Genomic DNA, 23,681 nt, shown 5'->3' on the forward strand with positions numbered 1-23,681 from the left:
ACCCTTCTTACATACCTTTTGTAGATGACCTTGCTCACCACACTTGTAGCAGAAGCGTCGCTCAATTTGGTATGATGCTTGTTGTCCATTCTTGTTTTTGGTGAGGGACATCATGGGAAATGCACGTCTTTGATTCTTCATGAGTGAGCATGAAGTGATCACATGGTCCTTATCGTTGCATCCAAATCATCTCGTCATCCTTTCATTCCTGTATTTGTGTGGACAAGACGCAATGAAGTGGCCTAATTCCTTGCACTTCAAACATCTCCTTTTTCCTCTTCCCTTTTTGCTCTTGGATGACATAGAGAGATGATCAGTGCAAACAACATGATTAATTGAATCTTAACCATTTTTCCTTGTTCATGTTGATTGCTTCATTTATTGCTTTAGTAACTTCCTTCTTATGGAGTTTGACACTTGCTACGGTTTCTCCCATCTCAAGCTTCTTCACCACACGTCTGTTGATATCTTGAGGAGGTTGAGCAATGTATCTTCTCCTTAGTTGCTTTGCTTTCTTTATTTATGAGCAACTTTTCTTTTGATCCTGCAGCTTGATGCTCATTCAAAAATTGGCTTTCTTTTGAGCAACAGGGGTTAGGACATGGTGATATATTGTCTAAATGCGCACATGTGCAAGAATGAGGTTCACATGAATTTAAACTCGCAATTACAACCTCATGAGCAATATCAAGCATGATATGTCTATTCAAAAGATTATCATGATAATAAGACAACATATCTTATTTTTCACTAAGAGCAAGTTTCTCATGATTTAGCAATTCTACTTGCCTCTTAAGTATGGCATTTTCAATTTTAAGTTGAGCAACACAAGATAAAGCATCATCATTATTTCTTTGCTTAATTAAAACTGAATCATACCGTTGGACCGAATCATTATGAGAGCACCTTAGCTCCATATGTTCTTTGGTCATCTTCTCCAGGCTGTTATTGGTTTTGATGAGAGTCTCCTCCAGCCTGCGAAGCGTCTCACTTTGTTCCTTTTTCCTCATCAACAGTTTTTCAGGTAGCATGGCACTTTCCCCCTCTTCCTCCTTGCAGAGAGGAGACAGAGAGGCGTATAACCAAAAAAGTCAAGGCACCCCTCGATCGTCCTCTCGCCCCGCGTAGGGGATCGGGGGCTACCCTTACAACTCATGCTGTGGAAAACTTGTTGGAAACTCCAGCAATTTGATGTAGATGCTCGGGGGCTCCCTTCGCACCCATGATACGACCAGGTGACGGATGAAGTCAACCACGTCTGCAGAGGTAAAAAACTAAGACCCCGAAGGAGTCAACAACTGCTTCGGGGCCTCGAGGGCTACACTCGATGGGTGCGCTCGCGCGCACCCATCGGAAACAAAATACCTTCCACTCCTTAGGGGAAGATAGCACACTAAGAACAGAAAAGCCTCCAAACAAGTGTCAAAAACACTTCTTTGGAGGGCTCGGGGGCTACTATCGGGTATGATAATTAGGGGTACCCAAACTATGCCCCTAAAATGCGCTTAAAACCCAGACTTGATCCCTCGATTAGCGGTTAGAACAAGATGAACAATTATCGGAGTATAAAACTAAGTCCTCTGCTTGCAAAGAGTATTCCTTTTAAAGAATGCAGAATTAATACAAAGCAACACAATTGAAATGTTTATGGAGAATAATGCAAGCGGACTTAGATAAGAACAGAAAGAACACAAGTTCTTTCTTGCAAGGTGTTGCTTCTATATATGAGAATTTTACTTAAAGCAACACAAAGTAATATTAACAAAGAATAGTGCAAGAGATCTTAGAGAGCGAGAAGACAAACAAATCACAAGCAATAAACACAAGTGACACGGGTGATTTGTTTTACCAAGGTTTGGTTCACCAAGAACCTAATCCCCGTTGAGGAGTCCACTAAGGACGGGTCTTTTTCAACCCTTTTCCTCTCTCCAATGGTCACCAAGACCGGCGAGTTTTCCTTCTTCTTTGTCAACAAAAGACCGAAGTCTTCGCAAGGCCAACCACAAAGATAAGGGACTCTTGCTAGCTTTACAATGAATGGGAGTCAAAACTGCACGCTCAAATGACCACAAGACGTAGCACACACTTTCTCTCAATGATTCTCACAAGGCACTATCGCTAAACACACACGAGTAGCTCTCTTTTGCTTGATCTCTCTTTTGTGGCAGTTGTGAGGCTTTGATGTGGCTCAACTCTTGTGTATGAGATAGATCAATGAATGGAGGTGGTTGGGAGGGCTTGTATATGTCTACAATATGCCTTGATATGTTGCTTGGGCTCCACACCTTTGAAATGGCCGGTTGAGGTGGTATTTATAGCCCCAACCCCTCAAATAGCCGTTGGACAGAAAGCAACAGCTTTCTGTCGACGGTCGCACCGGACACGACACTGTTCTGTGTCCGGTGCCTACCACGTCAGCTAGCCATTAGGGTTTGCAACAGTCGTCCATTGGATCTGCTTGTCCCCATGCTACACCGGACAGTCCAGTGCGACTGTCTTCTCTGACGTTTCTGACTTCTTGACGTCTCTGACGCGGTTGGTAGTCCACCGTTGGAGAAGATGACCATTGGCTCACCGGATAGTCCGGTGAATTTTAGTCGTGGAGCTCTTCGTTTTCTCGAGAGTAGTCAGTTTGTTGGGCATGCCAGCCTGGACACCGGACAGTCTGGTGCGCCATAGGCTGGTGCAAGCCTGCCTTGCCCCATTGTTGGATTTCTTAGCTGACTCTTTTAGGCTTCTTTTTATCTTGAGTCTTGGACTTTTCTGCTTCTTTTTATGTCTTCTATTGAGGTGTTGCATCCTCATTACCTTAGTTCAATGTTCTTTGCATTTTGATTCTTTCACTCATATATCCTTTTTTTGTTCAATACTAGCTCCAAAATAGTGATATGTTGATTTCGAGCTTTCCAACCATTCCAGAAGTGTTGAATAGGTTCCTCGGGGTATTTAGAACTTATCTAAAGAGTAGAACTATTGGTAGTTTATCTATTTCATGTTTTACCCCTATTTGGTTGGAGCTGAGCTGACTTTGACTTAGAAATTGAACTGTTGATCTTATGAACATGTGAATCAGAGACTAGGCAAACTGGTCGGTCTGAACAGTTGTGAAGGTCATCAAGCACCAAAATATAAGAAATGGTTTTAAGGCCATTTCCCTTTCAATCTCCCCTTTTTTGGTGATTGATGCCAACACAAACCAAAACAAATATGAACTATGAAATTGTAACTAGTTTGCAAATGATCAAGTGTTCATAAGCTATTGAAATAGAAGCAGTTCTAAGTGAATATGAGTGATGTTGACATGATTGTAAACTTGGACCACAATAGCCAATGGTTTCAAATGCTTTTTCCTTTTGCTTTGGGCCTAATACTTTCTCCCCTTTGACATTAAGCACAAAAAATGAAGAAACTTTGAGGCCTTTTCAAAGAATTTAAGTACATGAGTTTGAGCAAGGGTGGTTGATACCGAACGAATATGAAGTGGAAGCGCTCCCTTAGCTCAAAATTTCATTTCCCTTTCAATTTGAGACTAAGCACAACATATACTTGAAGAAAGGTTAGTCTCAAGGATTTAATGTGTAGAGAATTGCTCCCCCTAAACTTGTGCATACAAGCGATGAATACATGTAGATCAATGCACCTTAGGACTTGTGAGGTATGAGGATGCAAGTTCTACACATTGAACTTTGGTATAAGCAAAAATATGAAATACATATATAAGATCAAAAGATATGTCAATAAAGCTTTATTATAGTTCTATATAATATAGATTGCTCCCCCTAAATATGTGCCTTGAGAGGAATACATATTTTGGCCTTAAATGGCAAATGCACATAATGAGGTCAATGAGAACATATCTATATCATAGAAATTGTGAAGTGCAATATGTCATAAATGCGATGCTCATCATAGACTACGCAGTTCAGAAAGCATGTTATAAACATTTGATGCATTTACCCTTAAGGATTCAAAGAAGCTTAATGAACCTCTACCTTTGGAACAAAGGTAGCTTATCCTCGTCACAAGGTTAAGCTTAAGCTCTTTGACAAGAATATCACTTCACCCAGTTTTAACAAAAATGCATCAAAGCAGGAATGAAATTATGATAGGTTAAACTAGGTATGAAGCAGAGTTATGCATAGACATGTTTTTTCTTCCTCTTGTAACTTAAAGATATGCAATATATGAATAAGAGAAAAATGATAGGAAGTAGTTTACCCTTTTTGTACCTTCACATAGAGATGCTCTCTTCATTGTGCTTTGTCCTTAGTCTTGGTTACTTAGTCTTATGCTCAAGACAATGTATAGAATTATTTTGCACAAGAGAGAATTCTACAACTAGTGATCCTTTTTTTCTAAACAAATCATTATTATCACATATCAACTAGATCACAGATTGCATAAATTTATTCTAAACTCTTCTTTAACTTAGTGCATATACATGAGAGACATCAATTGATAGTACATGACGCACTAAGCAACATAAGTATCAATTGAAGCTATTCAATGATCAAAAGTATAACAGATCTGCTAGTTTATTAAATAAGCTTATAATAGGAGAATCCAGTAATTATGCTACTTTAATACTGAAAGCCACAATCCTTAATAAAAGTGATACTTCATGACCAAATGGATTGAGGTAGTAGCATACTTCATGAGAAACTTATTCTCATACTTGAGACTATATGAGATTACTAAGAGAAAGTGTTAGTCTCAATATGATCAAGATATAGAAATGGGCTCCCCTAAAGATATGCATCAAGAATTTGAATGACTTGGTTAGATGCACTCTTCTTTAAAGACAAATAGGGGAATTCATTGAACATCTTGATCAAGGCATATTAAAATTTGCAATAATCAACTTATGCCTGGTATTCTCAAAATTAAAAAGGTCTAGAATACTTAAAACCACACCATTGATTAATTTGAAGATCTTATTGTCTAAGTAGGTGTTGTTGTACTTGACGTCTTCCTTTTCATTTGAGTGTCCTCCCTTTAGTTGTCTCTTTTTCCTTTCAAACTTATTGAAAATACTCAAAAAGAGATATTAGCAGCACAAGAGAGTATATAATAGATGATGATTTCTTTAGATAAAAGATACAGACAAATCATCATCCATAAGTCACATAGACATGAAGTAAAATCCTTAATATTAGTGCATGGCGTCAAAAAAGAGGAATATGCACCTTTTAATATTTATAATCAATCATAGGAGATTTACTTCTGCATATTGATGTTTCTCTTTGCTTTTACCTTTCTTCCTTTAGGTGAAGAGCAACCTTGAGGCTTGTATCTTTTAATAAATTGAACATGCACTCACTCTCTTGTAGATTTTCATAAATGTCCTCAAGAGAGATATTATTAGTAACACAAGTACTAGTTTCCTTTTTAGCAATCATTTTTGAATATGAATGACTGGTAGATTACTAAAACATGGAAACTTCATAACATGAACTAGATTATCCCATAAATGATATCATGCACAGTTTTAACTCATAAAACAAGCATAATTAATCTCTCAAGATCACGGGAACAAATCTAATTCATAACATGGAGAGCGATTGATGTAGAAGAATCATATCCAAATTAAGAAGAAATACATCACAAATCATTGGATAGATTTTTTATGTTAGATTACTCATTTCATAGAGAAACTCATTCTCTAGATGTGAGACTACTTAAGTCACTTAGACAAAAGCATTAGTCTCACGAGTCTAGTCATAAAGAGAAATTCCCTTTTACAAGTGTCCTAAGGATTTGAATTCCTTATATGACACCTTATTCTTTTAAGAACATGGAATATTTCTTTCTATGTATAGAACATGGCAATAATAGGATAATTAATGTAAAACATGCCATAAGGTAGTTATACCAATTTAAAGCATGTAGATTGCCATAATATAGAAGTGATGAAAATGCAATCTACCATATGAGAGGAATTTTATCCAAAGAACGGTGACATAATTTAAAAACATTTTTAAGTGCTTCAGTTTTCAATGTGACTACACAAGGCATAAGAGAAATGATAATTGAAGATACTTGCACTTAAAGACATAAGTGTTACCATCCTTCGGCTTTCCTCTATGTTGTAGGTTTTCTTGATTTTCCACATAGGATAATCCTACAACATCAATATCTTGCTCGAGATGATATGAGTTTTAGATATAATAACTCAAAATAACTTTGGGTCAATCTTAGATATATATAATATTGTAAAATTGATAGCTTGAGTTAATAAGAATCGAATTAACCCGCTCAAGCACCTCCAAAGCTTCATATCATCTCCTTTCCCCTGCAAAGCTTGTCAAGCATATTTTGGTCCCCATCTCTTGATGGGTCCATCAAGGTTAGTCAATAAAGATCTAGGAACCCAAATGTCCTTTGTGCTAGTGCTTGGTAAACTCATTACTTTTTCTAGCACAAGTTGCAATTTTGGGTTGCCTAGTTACATATGAATCAATTGACAAGCTAGGAGTGGAAAAGTTACCAATGGGACAATCCTTGCATAGGTGTCCCTTCTTTCGGCATATGTAGCAAAGGCGATCTTCATGTTTTGAGGATTTCTTCTTTCGTTGTCTCTCGCTTGCTTGGATGTTACCTTGTATGGAGGCACGGTTGAGGCTTTTGGCAGAGGTATTGATTTTCTTCTTTTGTTCCTTCCTCTTGACATTCCTCAAGTCCTTGACTTTTTCCTCGAGGGATCTTGTGTATGCCATAGTTATTCCCGTCTCAAGCTTCTTCACCATGTCATCATGGTTATCTTGAGAAGGTTGAGCAATGCACTTCCATTTTAGGTGTGTCAAGTTCGTTCTCATCCTCTCATTTTTCTTCCTTGAGCTCTTGATATGTACCATCATTTATTCCTAGAAATTCTAGCTCAAATGAGGATTTGCTTGCTGGCGAGCAACAAGCATTAGCACATGGCAATATAGTTTCAGTTTGAACACATGTGCATGAGTGAGGTTGTTGAGCAATGTTTAACATGATATGATCATCCATAAGATTTTCATGAGAACATAGAAGCATATCATGTTTATCTTGAAAAGAAAGATTTTCAATTTTTAGCCTTTCTACTTGGTCCTTAAGTGAGGTATTCCTATTTACTAGTTGAGCGACACATAATAAAGAGTTATCTTGCTCAATTGAAATAGTTTCATACCTTTGGACCAAATCAACATGAGAGCACTTTAGCTCCTCATGTTCTTTAGTCAACTCTTCCAAGCTTTGGATTTTTGTGATGAGGACATCTTCTAGCTTGTGAAGAGCTTCACTTTTCTATCTTGCTCTTTTTAGTAGTTTGAGCATGACCGCCTTATCTTCTAGGCTTAGATGAGCGTAGAGTTGCATGAAGCTTCTTCATCCTCCTCATCCTCATTTGTGCTTCCGCTATAATTTTCATTAGCCACACAACATATGTGGGAATCGAAATGGGAAGACAAACCTTTTAGAGAGGTGGATTCATCGTTTGGTCTCCAACGTTCATTTTCTTGTTCTTCCTTTAAAGGGTTACATTCACAAGGACTAAAGGAAGTAGAAGCATCATATGAACTAACATGTTTGGACTCATCAAATCTATTTTTAATTCTAGTCCAAATATCATGCGCATCATGAATAGGTTCATCATATCTAATTATGAAGGCACGATAATCTTCTTTGCTAAGAGAATTACCTAAGATGTCAAAGGCAAGATAATTTAAGCGTAAATATCTTCGATCTTCCTCGGAAGCATTTTTCTTATCATAACTAGGAGGTATAATACTCTTGTCTCAAATTTGTTCTAATTGTGGGTCTATGGTCCTAAAAGCATTTATCACACTAGTAGACCATGAAGCATAATTAGAATAATCATTAAGTAATATCTCAAAAGTTACCTCATTGTTATCCTTCGGTGGTGTCTTCTTGTTCTTTTGGGATTTTCTCCGAGCCATCACTTCGAGCTGTTAGACTCAATATGAAGTGTCTAGCTTCGATACCAATTGAAAGTCGCCTAGAGGGGGTGAATAGGTGAAACCTGAAAATTATAACTTTAAACCCGAATTTGATCCCTCGATTAGCGGTTAGAACAAGATGAACAATTATCGGAGTATAAAACTAAGTCCTCTGCATGCAAAGAGTATTGCTTTCAATGAATGCGGAATTAATACAAAGCAACACAATTGAAATGTTTATGGAGAATAATGCAAGAGGACTAAGATAAGAAGAGGAAGAACACAAGTTCTTTCTTGCAAGGCGTTGCTTCTATATATGAGAATTTTACTTAAAGCAACACAAAGTAATATTAACAAAGAATAGTGCAAGAGATCTTAGAGAGCGAGAAGACAAACAAATCACAAGCAATAAACACAAGTGACACGGGTGATTTGTTTTACCGAGGTTCGGTTCACCAAGAACCTAATCCCCGTTGAGGAGTCCACTAAGGACAAGTCTTTTTCAACCCTTTCCCTCTCTCCAACGGTCACCAAGACCGGCGAGTTTTCCTTCTTCTTTGTCAACAAAAGACCGAAGTCTCCACAAGGCCAACCACAAAGATAAGGGGCTCTTGCTAGCTTTACAATGAATGGGAGTCAAAACTCCATGCTCAAAGGACCACAAGATGTAGCACACACTTTCTCTCAATGATTCTCACAAGGCGCTATCGCTAAACACACATGAGTAGCTCTCTTTTCTTGATCTCTCTTTTGTGGCACTTGTGAGGCTTTGATGTGGCTCAACTCTTGTGTATGAGATAGATCAATGAATGGAGGTGGTTGGGAGGGCTTGTATATGTCTACAATATGCCTCGATATGTTGCTTGGGGTGGTATTTATAGCCCCCAACCCCTCAAATAGCTGTTGGACAGAAAGCAGCAGCTTTCTGTCGATGGGCGCACCGGACATTCCGGTGCACACCGGACACGACAATGTTCTGTGTCCGGTGCCAGCCACGTCAGCTAGCCGTTAGGGTTTGCAGCAGTCGTCTGTTGGATCAGCATGTCCCCATGCTGCACCGGACAGTCCGGTGCGACTATCTTCTCTGACGTTTCTGACTTCCTGACGTATCTAACGTGGTTGGTAGTCGACCGTTGGAGAAGATGACTGTTGGCTCACCGGACAGTCTGATGCACACTGGACAGTCCGGTGAATTTTAGCCACAGAGCTCTTCATTTTCCCGAGAGTGGTCAGTTTGTTGGGCGCGCTAGCCTGGTCACCGGACACTGTCGGTGCACACCGGACAGTCCGGTGTGACGTAGGCTGGTGCAAGCCTATCTTGCCCCATTGTTGGATTTCTTAGCTGACTCTTTTGGGCTTCTTTTTATCTTGAGTCTTGGACTTTTCTGCTTCTTTTTATGTCTTCTATTGAGGTGTTGCATCCTCATTGCCTTAGTTCAATCTTCTTTGCATTTTGATTCTTTCACTCATATATCCTTTTTTTGTTCTATACTAGCTCCAAGATAGTGATATGTTGATTTCGAGCTTTCCAACCTTTCTAGAAGTGTTGAATAGGTTCCTCGGGGTATTTAGAACTTATCCAAAGAGTAAAACTATTGGTAGTTTATCTATTTCATGTTTTACCCCTATTTGGTTGGAGCTGAGCTGACTTTGACTTAGAAACTGAACTATTGATCTTATGAACCTGTGAATCAGAGATTAGGCAAACTAGTCAGTCCAAACGGTTGTGAAGGTCATCAAGCACCAAAATATAAGAAATGGTTTTAAGGCCATTTCCCTTTCAAAGACCAAATTTTCTTACTAGGAATTTTGGCATATTTGGATCACTTTTGCCACCACTTGGTTTATTTTCACAAAACAAATTTTTTTCCTATCTCTAAGTCAAACACACTTGTTTGGGCAAATAAAGAGATATTTCAAGAGTAACTTTGATCAAATGCCACAAACTCCCCCTTTTTCTCGTAATGAAACTTCTCCCCCATAAGAGAATGATTTTGCAATAAAAGGGTTTTGATTAAATATGAAGCTTCTAACTCTACATTATTGAAATTTCACAAGTGGATGGCTGATCCATTTGCTTTAGCCTTAATTTCTCCCCCTTTGGCATTAAGCACCAAAACGGGAGACCTTTTTGGCCCTTTAACTGCATTGCCTTACCAAAATGTCAAATAAGAGTAAAATGGCAATAAGAGCACAACAAAGAATTTGGGACAAGATACATTTATACCGGAATGCAGTGGAAGCTCTTTCTTTGTCCAAGTTCACTTTTCCCTTTCAATATCCCTTTGAGACTATTTCAAGAATACTCAACACACAGGTTAGTCTTAAGGGAGTCAAGTTGTAGCACATCTCCCCCTAAACACGTGCATTATTTGCATGGGGACTTGTGAGGTCCGGGGATGACTTGTACAACTTGGGCACCAAATATAAGCAATAAGGACAATAAAGCTTAAAGTAACATGATCAAAGGCATAGAACACATGTATGCTTTAGATCAATCCAAGTTACACGAATCTAAGATATTTAGCTCACTACGCAACCTGCAGAACCTTTTTCATCTAAAGGCTTGGTGAAGATATCGGCTAGCTGGTTCTCGGTGCTAATGTGATATATATCGATATCTCCCCTTTGCTGGTGGTCTCTCAGGAAGTGATGCCGGATGTCTATGTGCTTAGTGCGACTGTGTTCAACAGGATTATTCACCAAGCGGATTGCACTCTCATTGTCACATAGGAGTGGGTCTTTACTCAGATTGTAGCCAAAGTCCAGGAGGGTTTGCCTCATCCAAAGTAGTTGCGCGCAACACTGTCCTGCGGCAATGTACTCGGCCTCTGCGGTGGATAGGGCAACGAATGTTTGTTTCTTAGAGCTCCAAGACACCAGGGACCTTTCCCAGAAACTGACAAGTCCCTGATGTGCTCTTCCTACCAACCTTGCACCCAGCATAGTCGGAATCTGAGTATCCGATTAAGTCAAAGGTAGACCCCTTTGGATATCAGATCTCGAAGCAAGGCGTAGAAACTAAATATCTAAGAATTCGCTTAACGGCCACAAGGTGACACTCCTTGGGGTCGGATTGAAATCTAGCACACATGCATACACTTAGCACAATATCTGGTCTACTAGCACATAGATAAAGTAAGGATCCTATCATTGACCGATATGCCTTTTGATCAACAGACTTACCTCCTTTGTTGAGGTCTAGATGTCTGTCAGTTCCCATCGGTGTCTTCGCGGGCTTTGCATCCTTCATCCCAAACCTCTTGAGCAAGTCTTGAGTGTACTTTGTTTGAGTTGCTTCACTTGAAATCCAAGGAAGTAGTTCAACTCGTCCATCATCGACATCCAAGGAAGACTTTTGATTAGTAGAACCAAATATAATGTCATCGACATATATTTGGCATACAAAAAGATCACCATTATAAGTCTTTGTGAATAGAGTAGGATCAGCTTTCCCAACCTTGAAAGCATTAGCAATAAGAAAATCTCTAAGGCATTCATACCATGCTCTTGGGGCTTGCTTAAGTTCATAGAGCGCCTTAGAGAGCTTGTAGACGTGGTCGGGATACCTGTCATCCTCAAAGCTAGGGGGTCGTTCCATGTATACCTCCTCCTTGATTGGTCCATTGAGGAAAGCGCTCTTCACGTCCATTTGGAATAGCTTAAAGGAATGGTGAGCAGCATAGGCTAATAAAATCCGAATTGATTCTAACCTAGCCACAGGAGCAAAAGTCTCCTCAAAATTCAAACCTGCGACTTGGGCATAACCTTTTGCCACAAGTCGAGCCTTGTTTCTTGTCACCACTCCGTGTTTGTCTTGCTTGTTGCGGAACACCCACTTGGTTCCCACAACGTTTTGCTTTGGACGTGGCACCAGGCTCCAGACTTCATTTCTCTTGAAGTTGTTGAGCTCTTCCTGCATGGCCAACACCCAGTCTGGATCCTGCAAGGCTTCTTCTACCCTGAAAGGCTCAATAGAAGAAACAAATGAGTAATACTCACAAAAATTGGCTAAACGTGAGTGAGTTGTTACTCCCTTGCTGATATCACCCAGGATTTGATCCACTAGATGATTCCTTTGGATTGTAGACCGAACTTGAGTTGGAGGAATTTGTGACGATTCTTCCTCCTTATCCTATTCTTCATGTGCTCCCTCTTGATCTTGCCCTTCTTCTTGAGATACCCGTTCACCATCTTGAGTTGGGGGATGCACCAGTGTAGAGGAGGAAGGTTGATCTTGCTCTTGTGGTTTCTGTGGTCGCACATCACCTATCGCCATTGTTCGCTTTGATGTCGTCGGAACCTCATCTTCATCTACATCATCAAGATCAACTTGTTCTCTTGGAGAGCCATTAGTCTCATCAAATACAACGTTGCTAGAGACTTCAACCAATCATGATGATTTGTTGAAGACCCTATACACTTTTGTATTTGAGTCATACCCTAGCAAAAACCCTTCTACATCTTTGGGAGCAAACTTCGAATGTCTACCTTTCTTCACCAAAATGTAACATTTGCTCCCAAATACACGAAAGTATGAAACATTGGGTTTGTTACCGGTTAGGAGTTCGTAAGACGTCTTCTTGAGGAGGCGGTGCAGATAGAGCCGGTTTATGGCGTGGCAGGCTGTATTCATAGCTTCTGACCAAAACCGCTTAGGAGTTTTGAACTCTCCAAGCATCGTCCTTGCCATATCAATTAACGTCCTGTTCTTCCTCCCTGCCACACCATTTTGCTGTGGTGTGTAGGGAGCGGAGAACTCGTGCTTGATGCCTTCCCCCTCAAGATATTCTTCAACTTGTAGATTCTTGAACTCAGACCCATTATTGCTTCTTATCTTCTTCACCTTTAGCTCAAATTCATTTTGAGCTCTCCTTAAGAAGCGCTTTAGGGTTCCTTGGGTTTCGGATTTATCCTGCAAAAATAACACCCAAGTGAAGCGGGAAAAATCATCAACTATAACAAGACCATACTTACTTCCCCCGACAATGAGATAGGCAACGGGCCCAAAGAGATCCATGTGTAGGAGTTCCAGTGGTCTTGATGTTGTCATCACATTTTGGCTTTGATGATTGCTTCCCACCTGTTTTCCTGCTTGGCATGCTGCACAAGGTCTGTCTTTCTCAAAACAGACATCGGTTAGTCCTAACACATGATCTCCCTTTAGAAGTTTATGAAGGTTCTTCATCCCAACATGTGCTAGACGGCGGTGCCAGAGCCAACCCATATTATTCTTAGTGATTAAGCATGCATCTAGATCGGCATTCTCTTTTGAAAAATCAACTAAATAGAGCTTGCCGTCTAATACACCCTTAAAGGCTAATGAACCATCACTCCTAAAGAGAGATACATCAATATTGTAAATAAACAATTATAGCCCATGTGTCATAATTGACTTACACACAATAAATTATACCCGAGCAATTCTACTAGAAACACATTAGAGATTGAATGCTCATTTGTGATGGCTATCTTGCCCAAGCCTTTAACCTTGCCTTGGTTCCCATCTCCAAAGATAATAGTGTCTTGGGAATTCCTGTTCTTGACATAGGAGGTGAACATTTTCTTCTCTCCCATCATGTGGTTTGTGCATCCGCTATCAATGATCCAGCTTGAGCCCCCGAATGCATAAACCTACAAGGTAATTAAGCTTGGGTTTTAGGTACCCAACTCTTGTTGGGTCCTACAAGGTTAGTTACAATAGATTTTGGAACCCAAATGCAAGTTTTGTCTCTCTTGCTTTTAGATCCCAACTTTCTGGCAACTACTTTAGCATTTTTACATGATAATACAAAAGAAGCATTACATGTTTGGTACATAGTAGTTGGACCAGTGTAAACTTTCCTAGGTGCATGAGAAACAGTATGATTACGCCTAGGCCTACTTCTACCATGAACATCTGTGGAGCTAGATGCAAACATATCATGAGAATTATGATAAGTAGGTAAAGCAGCATGATTATAACACTTATCATGATGGGCAACATTGGAAATTTTCTTGACATGAGCATAAAGATAAGCATGGTTCTTTTATCATGTGAAGAATACGAGCTACTAGCCATAGGAGCCTTCCCTTTCTCCTTGTTGAGACTAGAAGTCCTTTGGCTTGTCAAGTTCTTGGTTTCTTTTCGGAAACTAAGTCCATCCTTAATTGAGGGATGTCTACCAATGGTGTAGGCATCCCTAGCAAATTTGAGTTTCTCATAATTATCTTTGCAAGTCTTAAGTTGAGCATTAAGACTTGCAACATCATTGTTTAACTTAATAATGGTAGAAGCATGTTCATTACAAGCATCAACGTTAAAATATTTGCATCTATTGCAAATAACAACATGCTCTATGGATGAACTAGCAGAATTTGCTTCTTCTAACTTAGCATTTAAATCATCATTTAAATTCTTTAGGCTAGAGATAGATTTATTACAAGCAGATAATTCAGAAGTCAATAGTTCATTCTTCTTAGTTTCTAGAGCAAGGGCTTTTTGAACATTAATGAATTTATCATGTTCTTCATAAAGAATATCTTCTTGCTTTTCTAGAAGCCTATCCCTTTCATTAAGAGCATCAATTAATTCATTTATTTTGTCTACTTTAGTTCTATCTAATCCTTTAAACAAATCAGTATAATCCACTTCATCATCAGACGATTCCTCATCACTAGAAGAAGAATACTTGGGGGTATCTCGAATATGTACCTTTTTCTCCTTAGCCATGAGGCATGTGTGTCGTTCGTTGGGGAAGAGGGAAGACTTGTTGAAGGCCGAGGTAGCTAGTCCTTCATCATCGGAGTCGGATGAGGAACAGTCGGAGTCCCACTCTTTTCCGATGTGCACCTCGCCCTTCGCCTTCCTGTAGTTCTTCTTCCTTTCCTTCTTCCCATGCTTCTCTTGTGCCTGGTCATTATCGTTATCGGGGCATTGTGCTATAAAATGACCAAACTTACCGCATTTGAAGCATGAGCGTTTTCCCCTTGATTTGTTCTTGTTAGGGTACTCCTTGCGTCCTTTTAAGGCGGTCTTGAAGCGCTTGATGATGAGTGTCATCTCATCCTCATTGAGCCCGGCAGTCTCCACTTGTGCTACCTTGCTAGGTAGTACCTCCTTGCTGCTGGTTGCTTTGAGAGCAACGAGCTGCGGTTCGTGTAGAGGAAGCGGTCCATTTAATGTGTCGTCCACATACCTCGCTTCCTTTACCATCATGCACCCGCTCACGAATTTTCCAAGGATTTCCTCGGGCATCATCTTGGTGTACCTGGGGTTCTCACAAATAAGGTTTACAAGATGAGGATCAATAACAATAAATGACCTGAGCATGAGTCAGACGACGTCATGATCCGTCCATCTTGTACTCCCGTAGCTTCGGATTTTGTTGACAAGGGTCTTGAGACTGTTGTATGTTTGTGTTGGCTCTTCTCCCCTTATCATTGTGAATCTCCCCAGCTCACCCTCCACCAGTTCCATTTTAGTGATCATGGTGGCATCATTTCCCTCGTGAGAATTTTGAGGGCGTCCCATATCTGTTTGGCATTATCTAGGCCACTTACTTTGTTGTATTCATCCCTGCATAGAGATGCTAACAAAACAGTAGTAGCTTGTGCATTTTTGTGTATTTGCTCGTTGATAAACACAGGGTTGTCAGAGCTATCAAAATGCATCCCATTTTCAACAATCTCCCAGATACTAGGATGGAGGGAAAATAAATGACTACGCATTTTATGACTCCAAAAAGAATAATCCTCTCCATCAAAGTGTGGGGGTTTCCCAAGAGGAATTGATAGTAAATGAACATTTGAGTTATAAGAGATGCGAGAATAATCAAAAGAATAATTTTGATTAACCGTTTTCTTTTTCGACGAAGAGTCTTCGTCGTCGTCATCCCTTGGTGAAGAGGAGGAGGTGTCGCTGTCGTCGTAGATGATCTTCTTGATGTGCTTCTTCTTCTTCTTCCTGTCCTTCTTCTTGTGACTCGAGCCTGAGTCAGTGGGTTTGTCATCTCTTGGCTCGTTGAAGAGGGACTCCTTCTCCTTGTCGTTAATCACCACCCCCTTACCCTTAGGATCCATCTCTTCGGGCGTTTAGTCCCTAAATGAAGAGTACGACTCTGATACCAATTGAGAGCACCTAGAGGGGGGGTGAATAGGTGATCCTATAAAATTCAACACTAAATAGTCCAAACTTGGTTACGAAATGTTAGTTAGATCAAAACCAAGATGCTATAGTGAGAACTCTTCACTTGATTATTCCTTTAGAGTGAGTATTAAACTTAGGAACAAAAGCACAAGTGATTAAGTGAGAACTCAAGGAGAAAAACCAATCACAATAAAAGATGACACAAGAGACATGGTGATTTTATCCCGTGGTTCGGCCAATGCCTACTCCACGTTGTGGTGACCTCCTTCGGTCAAGGATTGCACTCAATCCCTTTCAAGTGATCCAACGATCAAACTTGAGTACCATGGTTTTTCTTCCTTTGCAATGTTTTCCCGTTTGTGAGGAATCTCCACAAGTTGGAGCCTCTCACCCTTACAACGTTGTTCACAAGAAAAGCACAAGAGTAGGGGAGGGAAAGAAACACACACAAAACTAGAACCGCAACAACAATACGCACACAAGTCAAGAAGAGAGCATACAAGAACAATGCCACAAGTTCACAACACACTTAGTGCTCAAATCTCAGTCACGATGATCCAAATGCGTATTTGCGGAGTTTAGGCGTCTTAGGATGTTTAGAGAATGCTTGTTGTAGTGCTCCATGCGCCTAGGGGTCCCTTTTATAGCCCCAAGACAGCTAGGAGCCATTGGAACTCCATTTGGTAGGCAATTCTTGCCTTCTGTTCGTCGGTGCACCGAACAGTGAACAATATGCGCACAGTACACGACAAAGAATCCCCTGATTGGTTGATTTCCTTTTCTGTGGGGCACCTGACCGTCCCGTGCGCCATGTGACCGTTGGCACTCGTCGACGTGGCAGATAGTCGTTGCATGGCTGGAGCACCGGACTGTCCAGCGCCTCGCGCAGACTGTCCGGTGATTTATAGCCGACGTAGCTAGGAAAACCCCGAGAGCAGGGAGTTTGCGCAGACCGTGCACTGGACTGTCCGGTGAGTGGCTCCGGACCGTCCGGTGCTGCGCAGTCCAGCACCTTTTCTTTGTTTCTTTATTTGTCTTCTTTTGATTCTTTTGGACTTCACTTAGCTGAGTTCCTGGCACATAGACAAGAGTGTTTATCATATAAAATAATTGACCAAGCGTCTAGAGCTTACCTTTATTCTTTATTTGCATCTCTTTAACACTTGGCACAAATCACCTTAATACAATATGTGTTGGGCATCTAATCACCAAAATATTTATAGAAATGGCCCAAGGGCACATTTCCCTTTCACCCTCGGGACAAACTCCGCCTCTCCTGAGCATGGCCTCGGCTACCTGCTCCCCCACAAATCCTACGGAAGGCCACTCCTTCAACTATGGCGCACGCCATCGGATCTTAGGACGGGCTCGGTCACGACCTCGGGCGGACTTCCGCCTCGCCCAAGCCCGGTTCTGCCCTCGATATCTGTGATGGAGGATGCCCCCAACGTCATCAGATATAGTGAAGTTGATGCATCCCTTAAGAATCTTTTTCCCATGCTTAGCACTGTGTCAACCACTACGATATGGATAACCCCTTGCCAGGGGGCTCGGGTACGTGACTGAGCCCTCGGCCTCGGCCTCGGTGCTCAGCAGCAAACAAGCGGGCACAAGTCAACATCAAAGTACAAGGCCATACCTTCTACAGGATACAAAGACACCCCTTCACAGTATGCAGCCAACTCCCATCCTCCAGGAAGCTCCCCTTGAGCCTATAAATAGGGTAGTCTATGGTTTCTGAAGGGCAGACGAACACTTCACAAGTTTTCTCCCCCACTCGGTATTGGCACTTGCCTCAATCATCCCCTAAGACTTGGGATTCTTCCCTCTCTCGCTCTGCTCGTAAACCCTACTACAAGCACTTAGGTGCGAGCAATATAAGTCTCATCCCCTCTGCTGTAAGTAGGGCCTCTTCTAGCCCGAACCAGGATAAAGGACTTGTGTCAACTTGCATCACCATCTGGGTCTGGGGCACACGACATTATTTCACTAGTTTGTTAGGTCCACGGATTCAAACACCGAAAGTAAGAAAGTTCTAGTTTTGGATTAATTTTTTAAATAACCTATTCACCCCCTCTAGTCGACATCCAGATCTGTGTTGCCCTCAAAGGGAACTTTCAGATTTGTTCTCCCTTTCTCTAAGTTCTTGATCTTCACTTGTGATATTGCCCTTGAACTAATTCCACAATTAAGTTGGGAATCAAGTGCAAGAATATCTTCCTTCTCTTACTCTCTTGTACTTAAATTTTATGCTAACCATTAATTTGACATCCAAGTTTATTTTGGGTTGTGAATATTCAGGTGTCACCTATTCACCCTCCTCTAGGTGACTATCAATTTGGTATTAGAGCCCGACACTTCTTTTTGACTTTAACCACTTGAAGTGATGTCGGGAGAAAACGAGAAGGCACCATTGGAGGACTTGAACAAGGATAAGGCACCCCTAGAAGGAAATGGAGAGAAGCCCACCAGATCAAGCTCCAAGAAGAATGATGGCAAGAAAAAACAAATCAAGAAGATCGTATACTACGAGATGAATTCTTCTACATCATCATCCACGTCGAGCAAAGAAGAATCCACATCCAAGCATTGCCAAAATACGGTTAAACAAAATTATTCTAAAACATCTCTTTAACTATTTTCACATTCCTAGAAATTTAAATGTCTAATTGTTTTTGGTTCCTCTCGGTAAACCACCTCACTATGATGGTGAGGACTACTCTTGGTGGAGTCACAAATAAAGAACCATTTATATTCACTCTAACTAAGTATTTGGGATATTGTTGAATCAGGAATGAAGATTCCCGAGAGCGATGATGGAAAGTACAATTTGGTGGAGGTAGGGTCGAAAACGGATGGGATAAATCTCATACCGACCCGTACCATTTCCCACATTTGACCGGTCTGTTTCCGAATTTGTGGAAACCGTTCACGTTAGATGACCGTTGCTGATTAACCGTTGTCGACCGTTGCCAGGTTGTCCATTGCATCAAACCCGAGGTCCGATGCGCCAGCTGACAGAGTGCTCGAAAAATCCTTCTCCGCGCAAGTGGTCCGGCGACCCAGTCCAGTGCATATAAGCGAGGCCCGGTGCACCAAGAAGCAACACACTTCTTTATTCTTCAATCTTCTTTATTTGTGCTCTTCTAGTCTTGGACATATGCTGAATATTTGTATATCTTCTATGGGTCTTCTAATACCTTCTTTGAAGCGTTGCTAACCTAATGTCTTAGTCCAAGTCCACTTTGTATTATGTAATTAAATAAAAGCATAATAAATAGCAATGAAAACATATATAATTATTTAGAAACACATCATATAGGATAGGAAGAATAGAGAGCCTTATGAAGTTGCTCTAAGCATCTCCAATAGTTGTGTAAATTTAGTACTTATATTATAGATTTAGAAAGTTGCTAAAACAGTTTAAAAAGTAAAAAAAAATATTCATACGCTCCAATAGTTCTCTTTTTTGGTTGCCAATTTTTTAAAATTATCCATCAACAAAAAATAAGTAGGTCTATTTTCTATTTTTAATTGACTATCGATGTAAGATCATACGATCGCGACGACGGTATGAAAACCTCTGACAGTGCCTCGATATATGAGATTGTCTGACGGTGACAATGTTAAGATGTCTAAACGTTAGAGATAGATTTGTGGTCAACATGGTGATACGTCACCCTCAATTTTTTTTAAAAAAAACTTGTTAAATTATAATTATTAGAAAGTTGTTTACGTAATATGTCACACCTCGTCTGCCACCAACCCACCTCCTAGTTCCTGTTTCAGGACGCTTATTATTCTCCGCCGTTGGCGTCGTGAAGCCCGAAGACACCGATCTCACGGACAAACTTACAACATATGGCTATGGCGACGGCGAAGCTGAACTCCCCGGCTACCAGCTTGGTCGCTGGCGGCCGCACGCGCCGATCTGCGCCCGCCCGCTGCACGACGGTGATCCGCGCCGCCGCAGGCTCCTACTCGGACGAGCTCATCTCCACCGCGGTGAGCCCCCCATTCCCCACAACCAAACCCTACATCTGTCCTTTCAGTATGAGTGTATTGACTGCCGGCCGGAGGATCTTGTTTTTGGAGTGTTGCACGTGTCTTACGCGGCGATCTGTGTTGTGGTGATGATCGTTGTTATCTGTCATCTGTGAACGGTGATGGGGACTGTTCGGCAGGACTAGGATGATGAGGAAGACACTGATATTTTTTCTTTTGGTTTATTCGATTCAAATTTAGGTTGAAGAAACATTTTCTTGGTGCCTGTTCGTTGCGATACATAGGTATACATGTCAACATCTTGGGGGTGGGGGGGGGGGGGGGGGGGGCATAGTGTTCAGTCACAGACTGCTTTACTTGAATGCAAGCTGCATTGCTCGTCGCTTTCTTCTCCATTTATTAAGCAAATTTGAGACGCCAGATGCCTTCAAAAGCACTTAAGAAATTAAGTAGTGTGCACATATATATTTTTTATTTAGAGATTTCCAGTTGTGGTGCAGAAAATCATGCTTCTTGTGCTTGTATCAGTTCAAAGATCCCATGCAAAATCAGAAATATAGAATACTTGAATTGAATTGAGTTAATTGACCATGTTCACACTAACTTCATTGTTTCTGGTCACTCCTAGAGTCTTAATAGTACTCATGTGAATAGTGTGCTTATTGATGGGTGTTAGTTTTGGTGAACTGAATACGAACAACAATGCACCTACTTTCTCTTATTGCTTATTTTGTGATCCAGTTATGGTTACTAATTTATTAATATGATTTATGACTATCTTGGTTATCTATCTGCCTTTGGGCAGGCACTTAAAAATATAGTCTGCCTCATTCTTATTAGCATGGACTTCACAGGAATGTTGATCTGAAAACAATATGAAACTGCTAGGGTTACCGGTTACCAAATTGGTTTAACTGTTTAAGGGCAATACAAGTATTGACCTTTTATTCTATTTTTGGCTTCTTAAACGTAATAGCTACTCATTAAAATACTGATGTGTGATTCTCTGCATCTAATTTCTGATTAATTTTTCAATGCAAGGATCTACCATGTGCAAACTTTACAAGAAGTGCTAAAGCGTGAATTTGGTACCTTCTCTGTATACTGTGGATATGTTAGAGCTTATGCGATATTAACTGTAATGCTTCTTTATTTGTGTTTGTTGATAGTAAGTTAGTGCAAGCATGTGAACCATATTTTGAGTTATGTGTTCAGCTATTGGAACTGACACTCGTCATTGTTTGATTGGTTGAACCTGGGTATGGTAATATGTTCTTCTAAGTTTGAAATCATTCTCCTTTTCCACTATTTCTTCTTTCTTCACCGTGATGCATTTTTCTGTTGGTTTTTGTGAATGCTAATCTAATGGTTGTAACTTTCGTCGGCAGAAATCTGTTGCTTCCCCTGGGCGTGGTATTCTGGCAATTGATGAGTCAAATGCAACATGTGGAAAGAGGTTATCATCTATTGGTTTGGACAACACAGAAGTGAACCGCCAGGCTTACAGGCAGCTTTTGCTGACAACTGCTGGTCTTGGTGAATATATTTCTGGCGCTATTCTTTTCGAGGAGACCCTTTATCAATCAACTACAGACGGCAAGAAGTTTGTTGACTGCTTGAAGGATCAGAATATCATGCCTGGCATCAAGGTTGACAAGGTATGCATGCCATGATCTTATAACATCATGTTAGCCCACAAATTGCTTCTATCATTATGATTCTCACTGCCTGATTGCTTTGGTTTCATGAATCAGGGTTTGGTTCCATTGCCTGGATCCAACAATGAATCATGGTGCCAAGGTCTTGATGGTTTGGCTTCAAGGTGTGCTGAGTACTATAAGCAGGGGGCGCGCTTCGCAAAGTGGTCTGTTCATACTTCCCTTATTCATGTGTCAACTAATCTTATTTGTGCTTCCTTTCTAAAGTTGCTATGATTATCGGTCTTCTCTAGGAGGACTGTTGTTAGCATCCCTTGTGGTCCATCTGCATTAGCAGTCAAGGAAGCAGCATGGGGACTTGCTCGATATGCTGCTATTGCTCAGGTAACAAAATAAACTGCAACTGTGGAAACATCTTGCAATATTTTTTTGATGACTCATGGAGCTTTGGTGAAGAACCTATCTGCATTCGTATGGGCACACATTAGTCGTGCTGCAGTTACTGTGGATAGAAAGACGTATTTTAACGGGGCTCAGAATTTGTTTGTTGTTCAACCTGAGGTGTTTATAAACATCTAATACATCCTGTTCCAAACTATAAGACGTTTTGACTTTTATAGATTCATAGCTTTTGTTGTGTTCTTAGATATACACTATGTCTATATATATAATAAAAACATTGTATCTAGAAAAGCCAAAACATCTTATGATTTGAACTGAGGGATTATGTTTAGGTGCGCAGCAAGCTTAACAAGTTAATATGCACTTCTAGTTTAGCTGACGCCACATATGTATTCTTGATTTCTTGAATGAAATAAAAAGGAATGATATATTGTAATATTTACAACAAACTCTTACAAACTTGTTTATCATGCTTCAACATGAATAATCTACAGGATAATGGTTTAGTGCCAATTGTGGAGCCAGAGATTCTTCTTGATGGAGACCATGGGATCGAGGGAGCTCTTGAGGTGGCAGAGAAAGTGTGGTCTGAGGTGTTTTTCTACTTAGCCGAGAACAATGTTCTGTTTGAGGGTATCCTGCTGAAGCCTAGCATGGTCACCCCTGGAGCTGAGCACAAGGAGAAGGCTTCTCCAGAAGCCATTGCAAAGTACACGCTAACAATGCTCAGAAGGAGAGTACCTCCCGCTGTTCCTGGAATCATGGTATCATCTTGACTCTTGGAGCAAATAATCTGCATATAAAGTCAGATCATCAATCGTTATAATTGATTTTCTCTGCAGTTCCTTTCTGGTGGACAGTCCGAGGTGGAGGCAACTCTGAACCTGAATGCAATGAACCAGTCTCTGAACCCATGGCATGTGTCGTTCTCCTATGCCCGGGCTCTGCAGAACTCGGTGCTGAAGACATGGCAAGGGCGCCCTGAGAACGTGGAGGCAGCGCAGAAGGCCCTGCTGGTGCGCGCAAAGGCCAACTCGCTGGCCCAGCTCGGTCGCTACACTGGTGAGGGCGAGAGCGATGATGCCAAGAAAGGCATGTTCCAGAAGGGCTACACCTACTAATGTGCCAGCGAGATGTTTCCATGACATAATAATAATTGTAGCGTTTTGGTGTTATTATTATTATTATTTTGGTACGCTCTGGTGAATAATAACCAAATTGTTGGTGCCAACGACATCTAGCAGCAAATTGGTCTTTAGAACTCATGTAGAACCTTGAGAACGAACATGTAATCTGGTGAATTCTATTCCTATATTTGAGGCGATGGATGCTAAGTTGCCATATGCGACAAGCACAACAGGTGATTTATGTTCTTTTATGTAATCCGCTTTATTCTTAGGCCCCGTTTGTTTCATTAGAATTGAATTCTATTTTAATAATTATAATTTAGACAAAATTAATTAAGTTCATATATTTATATATGTAATATATTTGTATATTATCTTAAATCATAAGAGAGATAGTTATATACTACATTCATGTTATAACGAAACAAATAGA

At 40.7% G+C, this 23,681-nt stretch overlaps 1 protein-coding gene across 1 annotated transcript; it reads left to right on the forward strand.

Annotated features, from left to right (window-relative positions):
* Positions 1–19,804: 19,804 nt before the first annotated feature.
* LOC100286050 (fructose-bisphosphate aldolase) lies at positions 19,805–23,339 on the forward strand. The gene is given in 6 exon segments (NM_001158938.1): positions 19,805–20,061; positions 21,450–21,719; positions 21,816–21,925; positions 22,013–22,103; positions 22,616–22,885; positions 22,964–23,339. Coding segments are annotated over 6 exon segments (1,164 nt in total). The 5' UTR covers positions 19,805–19,917; the 3' UTR covers positions 23,243–23,339.
* The last annotated feature ends 342 nt before the right edge of the window (positions 23,340–23,681 follow it).

This window comes from Zea mays, chromosome 3, assembly GCF_902167145.1.
Source record: "Zea mays cultivar B73 chromosome 3, Zm-B73-REFERENCE-NAM-5.0, whole genome shotgun sequence".
NCBI lineage: Eukaryota > Viridiplantae > Streptophyta > Magnoliopsida > Poales > Poaceae > Zea > Zea mays.